Raw genomic sequence first — 12,354 nt, forward strand, 5'->3', positions numbered from 1 at the left:
TACAATCAATGACTGTTTGGGGCATGGCCAAAAGATCCCAACACTTTTATCCTGCAGTAGGAAAGAAAATATAATTAATGCATCCTCTGATAGATGAGCACACAGGATTCTGCATAACTAACACAGAAGCACTTCCTCTCAAAGCAGCCACCAAGTACTTCCATGTTAAACAGCATATATCTCTGAAGACTGGTGCTGAGTACTCATGTCTGAAATGTGCGAATAGTCTTCTGAATCTTTTACTAGCAAATATTTCATTCTGTCAGTGTATCATAGTTGATTAACAGGATGTGCCAGCACTAAAACATGGAAGCACTTTTTTCAAACAAACAAAACAAGTACTTCCACATTAAAGTAGTGGGTGATCCTTTAATAAAGAGATCAAAACCTCTGGCTTTTCCTGTGAAAGAAAAAAAAAATCAATAAGTATTAGACAATGATTTTTTAAAAGCTCATGTATATGTGATAATATATAAACACTTTCCTGCTATATTCAAAAGTTGTGCAGAAGTCTAACTCATTACATCATTAAATGCTCAGTCATAAAAAAGCATAACTATCTCACAGAATAAAAGTATTACAGCTGAGGTTTGCATGCAATTCCATAAATATATTAGTGCATGGATAAAAATTCTCAGATGTGTGACCTTCTGAACATCTTAAAAGTTTGTAAACACAAGGAAACAGATGCGTGCCAGTACTGGCTTTTATTACCAGTGATTACAGGTTGTACAGATAGCTAAAAACTGCAGTCCTAATGTGCACACTTACTTTGAAATTAGACCCACTGAAATAAGACATTTATTTCCAAGTATGTTTTTAGGAAATTAAAATTTAAAAACATTGATTTTGAATATATGGATTATAAAAAGGAAAAAAATACTGATTTTGCATTTGGAAAATTAGAATTCACCACCACTGAAACAGGAAAGCACTTACTTTAAATACGCAGGACTCTCAGTCTTAAAGTAGCAGTAAAGTGGTCACATACTTTACTTTTCTGCTGCAACTGATGTAGAAAAACACTTTCTAGAGAAGTAAAGAACATAAAAACCTTGATACTTAAAACTGGATATTCTAGTGAAGAACTTGCTTTACCTGCCCAACTTCAGAGACATTGCATACTATTGACAGTAGTTATTTTCCATATTGACCTGAGCAATACAGAGCCAAGTTACAAGCAAAATTCATGTGGGAATAAAGTTTGAGTTCAGGATCACCTCTGCTAAAACATGGAAGCACTTACTCTTTTTGTACACACAGAAAGCACCTCCATGTTAAAGTAGAAGGGGTCCATAAAGCAGCACTTCTCAGTATTCGATGTCCATAATAGGCACCCTTCAGTATGCCAGATCTAGCAAAGATGAAAGATTAGAAATAGTTGGAAATTTTTTTTGCTTACTTGCCTTCTTCATTCCCAATGGCTTTCTCTTCCTTTCAGCTTCCTTTAACAAAGTGCTGCCTCAGGCTTCTATTTATACTATATCCCTACCAAAGAGTAGCATTGGCTTTTTATCTCAAAGAGTCTTTAGGTAGATCTTTTGTTATTTAATGTCTTTACTCTGAGAAGGTGTGTTGCTGGGTGGGACTGAATCTTTTTTTTTCTTCTCTTTCTTTTTTGAAGTACATAGTTGTCAACATCAACAGTTAAAACTATTACCCCAAGATATCCTCCTCCTTAAAAAAAAATAAAAAAAATCCTGTATCAGCTTATTTGATAGTGCAGATTAGGTCTAACAATGAACGATTCTCACAATTGCACTATCTCCATTGTTGTTCTATCTGGCAAAGCTCTAGTTATTTGCAGAAATATCTCCATGTTAAATGAATGTAAATATATAATTGGCTTCCATGCTGAGTTTTCACCTTTTTTGCATTTGAACAGTAAGGAATGTTCTTGTCTCTGTAGATTTTGGAAATTTTAATGAGGTTTTCAGGCCTTTATTTTCTCTCCTTTAAAAAAAGAAAAAGCAAATGTGTTCTGTTAGAATTCAGCTTGGTCAGTTTTGCATGGTCTACTCTATCTTTTACTAGTTCACTAATGTATTTTCATTTACAAATCAAGAGTGCATACTTAGGATTTCTTAAGGCATAACTAAAAGTTGGTAAAGTTGAGCCATCAAGTCGATGTCAACTCCTGGTGACCACAGAGCCATGCTGTTTTCTTTGGTAGAACACAGGAGGGGTTTACCATGGCCATCCCCCCCGCAGTAGGAGATGATGCCTTTCAGCATCTTCCTATAATGCTGCTGCCCGATATAGATATTTCCTATAATCTGGGGAACATACCAGCGGGGATTCGAACCAGCAGCCTCTTGCTCCCTAGGCAAGCTACTTCCCCATTGCACCATTAGGTGGCTACTAAGGCATAACTAATCCCCATGAATTGATCCTGACGGTTGACGCTTGCTTAAGAATATAAGAAGTACCGTGCTGGATTAGTCAAAGGTCCATCAAACCTAGCTTTTTTCTTTTTTCTTTTGCAAGAATCTTTGCAACTATCAGATGCCAAGTGGTCCACTAGAAATAGACTTTTATACCTTATGGCCAACCCCTGGAACATAGGAAGCTGTCTTTATACTGAGTCAGTCCATCTAGCTCAGTATTGTCTACACAGACTGTCAGCGGCTTCTCCAAGGTTGCAGGCAGGAGTCTCTTGGAACCTTCTGCATGCAAGCATGCAGATGCTCTTCCGAGAATTGCCCCATCCCCTGAGGGGAATATCTTACAGTGCCCACACATGTAGTCTCCTATACAAATCCAAACCAGGGCAGATGCTGCTTAGCAAATGGACAGTTCCTGCCTCCTGCCACAAGACCAGCTGTCCTCCCATGAGACCAGCTCTCCTCCTAATCTCAGGTCCTCCTACACTCAGATCTCTCTCTCTCCTACCCTCAGTTCTTGTTTATACTGTGCAGAAGGTAATAATCAAGTTCTGTGTCTCTTCTTGTAACAGCTTCTCGGGGATGAGAAAGATCAGTTAACTGAGAATTACTCAACCTGATAAACATAAGAACAGCCCTGCTGGATCAGGCCCAAGGCCCATCTAGTCCAGCATCCTGTTTCACACAGTGGGCCACCAGATGCCACTGGAAGCCTACAAGCAGTAGTTGAGGGCATGCCCTCTCTCCTGCCATTACTCCTCTGCAACTGGTACTCAGGCATCCTGCCTTTGAGGCTAGAGGTAGCCTATAGCCCTCTGACTAGTAGCCAATGATAGACCTCTTCTCCATGAAATTATCCAAACCCCTCTTAAAACCATCCAGTTTGTTGGCTGTCACCACATCTTGTGGCAGAGAATTCCACAACTTGATTATTCGTTGTGTGAAATAGTACTTCCATTTGTTGGTCCTAGATTTCCTGGCAGTCAATTTCATGGGATGACCCCTGGTTCTAGTGTTATGTGAGAGGGAGAAGAATTTCTCTCTACCCACTTTCTCCACACCATGCATGATTTTATAAACCTCTGTCATGTCTCTCTGCAGTCATCCTTTTTCTAAACTAAATAGCCCCAGGTGTTGTAGCCTTGCCTCATAAGAAAGGTGCTCTAGGCCCCTGATCATCTTGGTTGCCCTCTTCTGCACCTTTTCCAGTTCTACGATGTCCTTTTTTAAGATGTGGTAACCAGAATTGTACCTGGTACTCCAGGTGTGGCCACGCCATAGTTTTGTATAAGGGCATTATAATATTAGCCATTTTATTTTCAATCCCCTTCCTAATGATCCATAGCATGGAATTGGCCTTTTTCACAGCTGCCACACACTGAGTGGACACTTTGAACGAGCTGTCCACCACGCCCCCAAGATCCCTCTCCTAGTCAGTCACTGACAGCTAATATCCCATCAGCGTATACTTGAAGTCAGGGGTTTTCGTGCATCACTTTGCACTTGCCAACCTTGAACCACATTTACCATTTTGTTGCCCATTCACCCAGTTTGGAGAGATCCTTTTGGAGCTCCTCACAATCCGTTTTGGATTTTACTACCCGAAAGAGTTTGGTATCATCTGCAAATTTGGTCACCTCTCTGCTTACCCCTACTTCTAGATCATATATGAATAAATTAAAAAGTCCCAGTCCCAGTACAGATCCCTGGGGGACCCCACTTATTACTTCCCTCCATTGTGAAAACTCTCCATTTATACCTACCATCTTGTTTCCCGTCTTTCAACCAGTTGGTAATCCACACATGTACTTGTCCCCTTATCCCATGACTGCTAAGTTTTCTCAGGAGTCATTGATGTGGAACTTTGTCTAAAGCTTTTTGGAAGTCCAGGTATATATACTATGTCAACTGGATAATCTTTATCTACACACTTGTTGACATTCTCAAAGAACTCCAAAGGGTTTGTGAGGCAAGATTTACCTTTGCAGAAGCCATGCTGGTTCTCTCCCAGCAGGGCCTGTTCTATGTGCTTTTTGCTGGAATGGACGTTAAGCTAACCGTCCTGTAATTTCCCGGATCCCACCTGGATCCCTTTTTGAAAATAGGTGTTACATTTGCTACTTTCCAGTCCCCTGGTACAGTGCCTGATTGCAGGGATAAGTTATATATTTTAGCAGGGAGGTAGGCAATTTCACATTTGAGTTCTTTGAGGACTCTTGGATGCATGCCGTCCGTCCCTGGTGATTTGCTAGTTTTGCGTTTTTCCAGACAGTTTAGAACATCATCTCTTATCACTTCTATCTGACTCAGTTCTTTAGCCTCCATCCCCAAAAAGCCTGGTTCAGGAACAGGTATATGCTCAGTATCCTCTGCCGTGAAGACGGACACAAAGAACTCATTTAGCTTCTCTGCAACCTCCATATCCTCCTTAATAATCCCTTTAACTCCCTCATTGTCTAATGGTCCAACTGCTTCCCTGGCAAGCTTTTTGCTTCTGATGTATTTGAAGTATTATGATGTATTATGAAGGATTGGATGATCCTTCGTAACTTAGAGGAGTGGTTGTAAACCATAAGAGGTTTATGCTTATGGAAGAACCATAACAAAAGATATTAACATATTTCATATCCCCCCATCTCTGAAATAGCATGATACCTGCTGTACCTTCCTGGAAAACATGAAGATAAGATTGGACCCGTGCATGGGTGGGAAGATACATTGAGTCAGATTCCAAGATGCCTTTGCATAAGCAGAAGTCGCTTCTGTTCTGGCAGGGCGCACTCACCCACTTTCACTGTCATCCTTCCCTCCTGTTTTCTATGCCATTCTGCAGGGCCACCCAACCCCATTGGAGAGGCTTTGGGGGACAGCACAGGTACTTTAGTGGGGTGGAGAGGATGGGAAAGTCGTCATGCACAAAGCGAGTTCTGGTTGCATGATTTTGGATTCAAACCTGGTTAAGACAACTTTGGTTAACCAGTAACTATACTGGTAAATTGATTCAAGCCATCATTTTGCTGTTGGTTTTTTGCAGATTTATTTGTTTGTGATCTTTTCCCGTTGGATTTCTCTGTAGTGTTGATACTGCACATGTGATGACAGTTCTCAATCCTGTTCTCTGCAGAAATGAATGGATGCAGCTGAAGCAAGAGTACTTGGCCCTACAGAAAGCTAGTATGTCATCTTTGAAAAAAGCAATGGCCGAAATAAAAACTATGACTGTTGGGGAAATGGAAACAGATTTGTGTGTGCCCAGTCAGCCAGCAACAAGAAATGGTAAACATTAAAATTACTGTGAGGCTCCTTATACCTTGTGTTTTGATGTCTTTGGCTGGAAGAACTGACATGGTGTTAGAGCATTTGATTGAAATTTGAAAAATAAGACCACCTGATATTTTCCTGAGAAGTGAAATTTAACTGAGGCAAAATATTTTCTCTTATTATGGTTTCCATATAATACAAAATTGATTTGCTATAATAAAACTTCACCGATTTACATAGGCAGAAAGTGTATGTTTAAGCAGAATAATAAGCATGTGTTTATGCATCCAAGATCACTCTGGGGGCAAAAAGCTTAAGGTTCATACTGGATACAAATGCATGATCCTTCTGAAATAAGGCTCTCCACACAAGCAGTGTGGAGAGCCTGAGGGGGTTTGTGGGGAGAGTGAGCTTGACCTGCTCTCCCCTCACATGACCCTGGGCGGCCAGATCAGCCACCCAAACGATTACTAGCTCCGTCATGGAGCTGGTAGAGACAGTGAGGATTGGGGGCCTCCCAGCCCCAGGGAGTCCCCGAATGCCCCGCATGAGTGCGTGGAGCATTCTGGGGAGAGCCCCCCATGCCGGGAGGTTTGCTGTAGCTTCCCAGTCGGGGGGTCTCTTCATGAGTTGCCACAATACAAGCCATGCTGTGGTGACTCATGATCACAAAAATGGGGTTAGTGGAGTGCTCGCTCCGCTCACCTCGTGGGGGGACATTCTAGAGGGCTGGCTGCCAGGAACTGCACAGCTCCCGTGCCGGCACATGACCAGCCAAAACAGGGCTGGGCTCCTTTTTCCGATGTTAGCTGGTCGTGGTAATAGCCTCAATGTCTGCCCATGCCTTGTAACCGTTGTTAGCACAATTCTGGTTATTGAAGGAAGTGTTTTCATTAATACTTCTAATCAGCTCTGTGGAAGAAACCTAAAGAAGTATTCGGAATGTAACCAGCAATTCTCTGACATTTTAAGAACTGAGCAAAAATATATCCTATTCAGGTAGTACATTAACACACTTTTAGGAGTTTTTCTTAACTTTATTCACTGGCCGCTGGTTTGGAAGAGTTAGACCTTATTCAATTAACTTGGCATTCAGGATGGGAACAAGGGCTCAGAAATGTATCTTTACACAATTAATTAACTTATTAGTTAACAAGTCTAGGAAACCCTTCACTGGTTTCAGACGTAAGCATCCTTTTCAAAGGTTGTGACAATTCTAGTTTCACCAAAATTAATTGAGAACAAATTGTTCTAGTAAGGACTAATCTGCCTACTTTCCTTTCACTATCCCTACAACTGGACTAAATTTGGTCCAGATTGGTTAAGTAGTTCACAAGTTAGCCCAATTGAGCCTCAAACTTTTATGCATCCACCATCTTGAATTGGTGTGGATGACATCATTACAAACTATGCCTTTGAGTCCGTCCCTTTGTGTCCCTACACCTGTAGCAAATTTGGTTCAAATCAGTTAGGCGGTTCACAAGTTAGCCCACTTGCACCTCAAACATTTATGCTTTTGCCATTGTGAATTGGGGGTGGATTATATCTTCGCAAACTATGCCATTGAGGTGGCCCTATGTGTCCCTACAACTGTACCTGATTTGGTTCATATTGGTCCAGGCATTGCAAAGTTGATTGCGGGGGACACACACATGGAATGCCAGGTGATCTCGTAAGCCTACTAGAAAGTAGGCTAAAAATGAATAGTTGTATTCATTGGTGGTCCCACTTCATGAAAAATGTAAACCATATGTATGGACACACACTTCCTTGCAGAACTCATTTAAAAGTATTTAATATCAAAGATAATGCAACACTAGTGGTAATTGTTTATAGGTACTGTTTTCAGTTCCCAATGATATGGAGGTACCTTTGTTCATGAAAATGCTCTTCTGGATCTCCTAGTAGTAGTAGTTGCTCCTTCTGCTAACTGCTGTATTGTTTGGTGGATGTACTGCTAGTGGGAGTTAAGGATACTGTTGGTGCACCACTGTACTTATAAACCTTTCTAAAATGGTTGTGCAGGTGATACTCTATAACAGGGTGGGCAAACATGACCCTCCAGTTGTTGTTGAACTACAAGTCCCATCATTCTCAGCCACAGTCAACAGCTGGAGGGTCAAGTTTGTCCCCCCCTGCCCTATAGTAAGTACAAGTACAACCAAACAGTACTGGGTTTGGTTTGTTGTTTCTGTTTCTCTTGTTGAAGTCAACTATGTTGAAAAGTAGGATGATTTTCAGGCCTACCTTAAAAAAAAAAAAATGTCTGTTGCTCCCTCTCCCTCCCCCCCCTATATATGTATATGAATGCCAAGCTGTCAAATCAGTTTCTAATCATACTATTGTTTCCCCCAGTCTAAGAAACACAAAGGCATATAAAGCTTGCATGCTTTGAGTTTGTCCGATAGTTAAATGTTAACATGTGAGACTTCATTAATTCTCTCCTCCCTTTCAAATTAACAGCTGCCAGTGATGGCTCAGCCCCTGCTGGGAAGGCTCACACAATGGGCCCCCAGTTTGTGGGTGGAGTAATTGTGAAGATCCTTAGTCCTGAACCTCTGCCAGGCAGGAAACTCATCAAGGTAATGCTTTTGTAATTCCAGGATAGCCATTGCCCTTTTTAAAGAAATCTTATGAGTGTGGAATACCCATTCAAAAGTCAGTTCTGATTGCCAGCTAGGTGTACACATGCCTTTTGTAGCTGATAATGGATAGTTTCATTGAAGAACTATCTGAGCAAATCTGTTTGGGGCAGGGGAGGGGAGCAAACTATTTTGGCACAGGAAAGAGCTTTTTTTGGTGTTTGTATTGTAGGAGTCCTTTCTTTGTAACTTCCCTACCATCACCAACTTCCCCTCGCCCTTCAAGAGAATTGCTCTTCTCCTTGTGAGTTTGACCAAAGTAGAGAGATGGAGTAAAATATAAGACTTAATTAAAAATTGCAATAAAATAGGTAAATAAAATAAACACTTTTAGTTTTAAAATGCTATATGTAAGGATCCAGTCACGTTCCTTGTTTGGGGAACTGTAGATCGCCTCACTGATCTATAGTCCCATAATAACTGGGATACTCTTAATAGTACCTAGAACTCTTGTGCACCATTGTTGGCTCATTAATTTCAGTGTGGAGAATTGACCTCCTCATGCGTAATTCATATATGAGCTCCTATACCTGGAACAGACTGCTGGATCAATTCCGATGAAGTCACTGTGACTCATACTTTGTATATTTTTGGCATTCAGATCCTGAAAAATACATGGGACGAATAGCCTCTTTTAAATTCAAAATAATGGTCTTCCTGCTACCATTTCTGTGATACCTGGTTTTGTTGACCATGGCTGCACAACTTTGCCCACCCACCCATTCACTGTTGTTAAACTACAGCTCTCATCATCTCCAGCCACAGTGGCCAATAGTCAGAGATGATGCGAATTGTAGTCAACATCTACAGGACTGCCATAATTGTCCCGTTCTGATCTAACCAAAGATAATGGCGGAACTTGAAATTTATAATAGTTGAAGATACAAAGCAAGAAAGTGTGCCTGTCGGCCTGTTTCTAAAACAAATAGAAAAATGAGTTTAATCACTACTGTAGATATTTTATCATCATGAGCTGTTCCAATAAAAGCGAATGCCTGCCCTTTTTTTGCACATCTTACATTCTTTGGGACCAATTGGACAATATTTCTCTGGACCAAACTTATCATGTTTGCTAAATAGGAAGTTGAGTGCACAGTACTCATTCTAATTCTGATCCTTCTATTTTAGACGTTGACCTTGTCCATACTTAACATTGTAAAAAAAAAAAAATACAAGCTTGTAAAGCTGGTTAAAACCTTGTTGTAGCAGGCTGGTGTGGCTAATTGGCAGAAAGAGAAACCAGGAAATCCTCGTTAGAATCTTGATTCTGCCATGAACTCACTACTGGAAAACTGCTTTCTCCTTGCCTGATGGTCCATCCCAACCTGCAATATGGAGATGATGATACTGGTCAATAGCCAGATTAACTTTGCATACTGAATAACACACAAAGAGCCTCTCAGAAATATGTCCCTGAGAGTTAGGGGAGGCATAGACCGCTGCAGAGGAAAGGGGTGGATCAGTGAAAACCTCCTTCCCCCACGAGCATGAAACTTTATTTTGCACATGTGAACATTAGTCTGGATGCTGGCCACTGTTATGCACTTATAGGGTTGTTTGTAAGAACTGCAAGGTTATCTGAAGTGCTTTGAACACTGCAAAACATTATAATGCTAAATGTTTATGATGACTGAATTACTCAAAAGCAAACAATGTTAGCATATATATATGTCTTTGGTCTTCTGAGGAGACCTTTATAACCTTTATCTTGGGAATTTAAAAGGTAAACCTCACCTTGGTATATTAAACATCTCTCTGAAAGTGCTCGTGACAGCAATATGGTGAGAGCTAGAGAAGTAAACTAGATAAGGTGATACTCTATTGCTTTAGCTTCTGTTGGTGAATTGCAGCATGCTTTCGAGGTTCAGAGCTTCAAGCTAGGGTTTGTAGAGCTTAAGGGCTGAATTGATAGAATAGGGTCAGGTTTATCTACTTGGGATTTAGCATGACTGGTGTGTTAAATAGTGCTGTTTTCATGATGGATATACCAATCAGTGTGCTGCAGTAATTGGAAGCCCAGGTTCATATCTTTGCTCAGCTATGAAGTTAACTGGGTTGGACAAGTTACCTAGCCTACCTCACAGGGTGGCTGTGAGGCTGTTCTGAGCTCTTTGGAGGAAGGACAGAATCAAGGACAGAGCTGTGATAAAATAGATGGGTTCAAAGAACCTATCGTGTTCTGCATCGGGGAGCCATGGAGCATCCAGAGGAGCTGCTGAGCTCCCTCAGCTGGGGCTCCTGCTGCTGCCACCTCCTTCTGCGGCTGGCCTGGCTCTGCACTAGGGGTGTGCACGGAACCAGTTCGGAGGCCCTTTATGGGCCTCTGAACCGGTTCAAACAACCAGAGGTTCTGCTGATTCGAAGGCGCAGGGCACACCTTCAATGGCGGGGGAGGGTGCCCTTACCCCTCCCGCCACGTTTCCCCTGCTGGTGCTCCATTTAAAAAATCTCCTTCGGGGCGGCAGCATACCTCCCTGCCACCCAAGTTTCCTCCTCAGCCAGAAGTAAAAGGACATACCCAGTGCGCTCACATCGGGAACCTGATGTGATAGTCGAAAGTAAAAGAAAGTACCTGGTGCTTGTATGCGGTACTTCCGGCTGAGGAGGAAACTGGGGCGGCGGGGAGGTTCACTGCCGCCCCAACGGAGACTTTTTAAATGGAGTGCCAGTGGGGGAGACACGGCCGGAGGGGTAAGGCCACCCTCCCCTGCCCTTTAAAGGTTTGCCCACTCCCCACCTTCAAATCACCCCTCCGCCGGTTCCATGCACATCCCTACTCTGCGCTGCCTCCTCCCATCAGTCAGGCTCTCGGCCAGTGGAAGGAGGGTGCGTGTGCATGGCCCATCGCTACCACCAGCCACCTCCTTCAGTGGCCCGCTGGACTCTGTGCCACCTCCTCCCATAGGCCAGGAGCCCAGCTGATGGGAGGAGAATGGGTAAGCTGTGTGAGTGAGGGGTGAGCCTGTGTGCTGCCACTGAGAGGTCATCGTGGGGAGAAGGGAGGCCGCCCATGTATTGAACACGGGCTCACTCTTCGCTCACTATGCCCCTGGACAGAATGCAGTTAGACACAATCACATTCATTGTCTTATTATTCTGCATCCAAATCATAACATGCAGGAGATTGAAGTGAACCTGAATGCAAACCCAAAACTGGTCCCGTGAGGGTTTTTTTGTGTGAACTTGAACTCAGACTTAACACCTCTTGGTTGCCTTAGACCAGGGCTGCTCAACTTCAGCCCTCCAGCTGTTTTGGACTACAACTCCCATAATCCCCAGCAACAGCAGTCAATAGCCAGGGATTATGGGAATTGTAGGCCAACATCTGCAGGAGGGCCAAAGTTGAGCAGCCCTGCCTTAGACTGAAACCAAACCCATAAACATGCACAGTCCTCAGGTCCTCGGCTTTAATTGCATGATTAACGTTTTATTTTCCTGTTTTGTTTCATGTCTTTTATCCTTGTATTCATACAAAAGCCTGTATTAACTTTAGAGTTACATTGCAAACAAGAGGGTTTGTCCTTCTGCATGAAGTAGAGCTAAACCAGTTCACTGTGTCTGAACTAGTTAACACAGGAGTCCTTAAACTGTGGGTCAGGACCCCCCACCCCACCCCGGCCACCACAAGCAACTTTAAACAGGGTCAGGAGGGAGCTGTCAGGAGGCAAAGGTCTTACCTGACTTCTCCCAAGGTCTGGGGAAGGTTAGGGGTAACAGGAAGGAGACAGGTTCTGACAACCACTCAGCTTCTCCATCACCCACAAAACTGAGAGCAGGCACAGCACGCAGTGGCACTCATTTGGCTGACTGGCCAGAAGAGAATTCAGTCTTGGGAGACATTCACAGAAGCTTTTTTCCCAAGTGGGAACTCTCTTCCAGCCCATTGGCTATTGTTGCTGTCCCTGCCCTCAGCTTTGTGAGTGTCAGAGCCAGGTTTTAACTGAGTTCTGTCTGCCTGTCTACTTCCCCACACTTGGGAGTTGTCAGCTGTTCTTCAGGATGGCATTCGATTCCCAAGGATGTGCCTTCCTGAACTTTGGATTACTATACAAGTTGAGTACAAGCAA

The 12,354-nt window shown here is 42.9% G+C and overlaps 1 protein-coding gene across 12 annotated transcripts in view; it reads left to right on the plus strand.

The window, feature by feature from the left end:
* The window catches only part of LARP7 (La ribonucleoprotein 7, transcriptional regulator), a 73,184-nt gene that overhangs the window by 21,353 nt on the left and 39,477 nt on the right, over positions 1 to 12,354 (plus strand). For all 12 annotated transcript variants that reach the window (XR_008307979.1, XR_008307980.1, XR_008307981.1 and 9 more), the window contains exons 9-10: positions 5,509 to 5,660; positions 8,109 to 8,227. Coding sequence is in view for 1 of the 12 variants with exons in the window: in XM_053252938.1 (XP_053108913.1) it covers positions 5,509 to 5,660; positions 8,109 to 8,227 (271 nt within the window). In the remaining 11 variants the exon portion in view is untranslated. The remainder of the gene's footprint in view (positions 1 to 5,508; positions 5,661 to 8,108; positions 8,228 to 12,354) is intronic.

This window comes from Hemicordylus capensis, chromosome 5, assembly GCF_027244095.1.
Source record: "Hemicordylus capensis ecotype Gifberg chromosome 5, rHemCap1.1.pri, whole genome shotgun sequence".
NCBI classification, from domain to species: Eukaryota; Metazoa; Chordata; class Lepidosauria; order Squamata; family Cordylidae; genus Hemicordylus; species Hemicordylus capensis.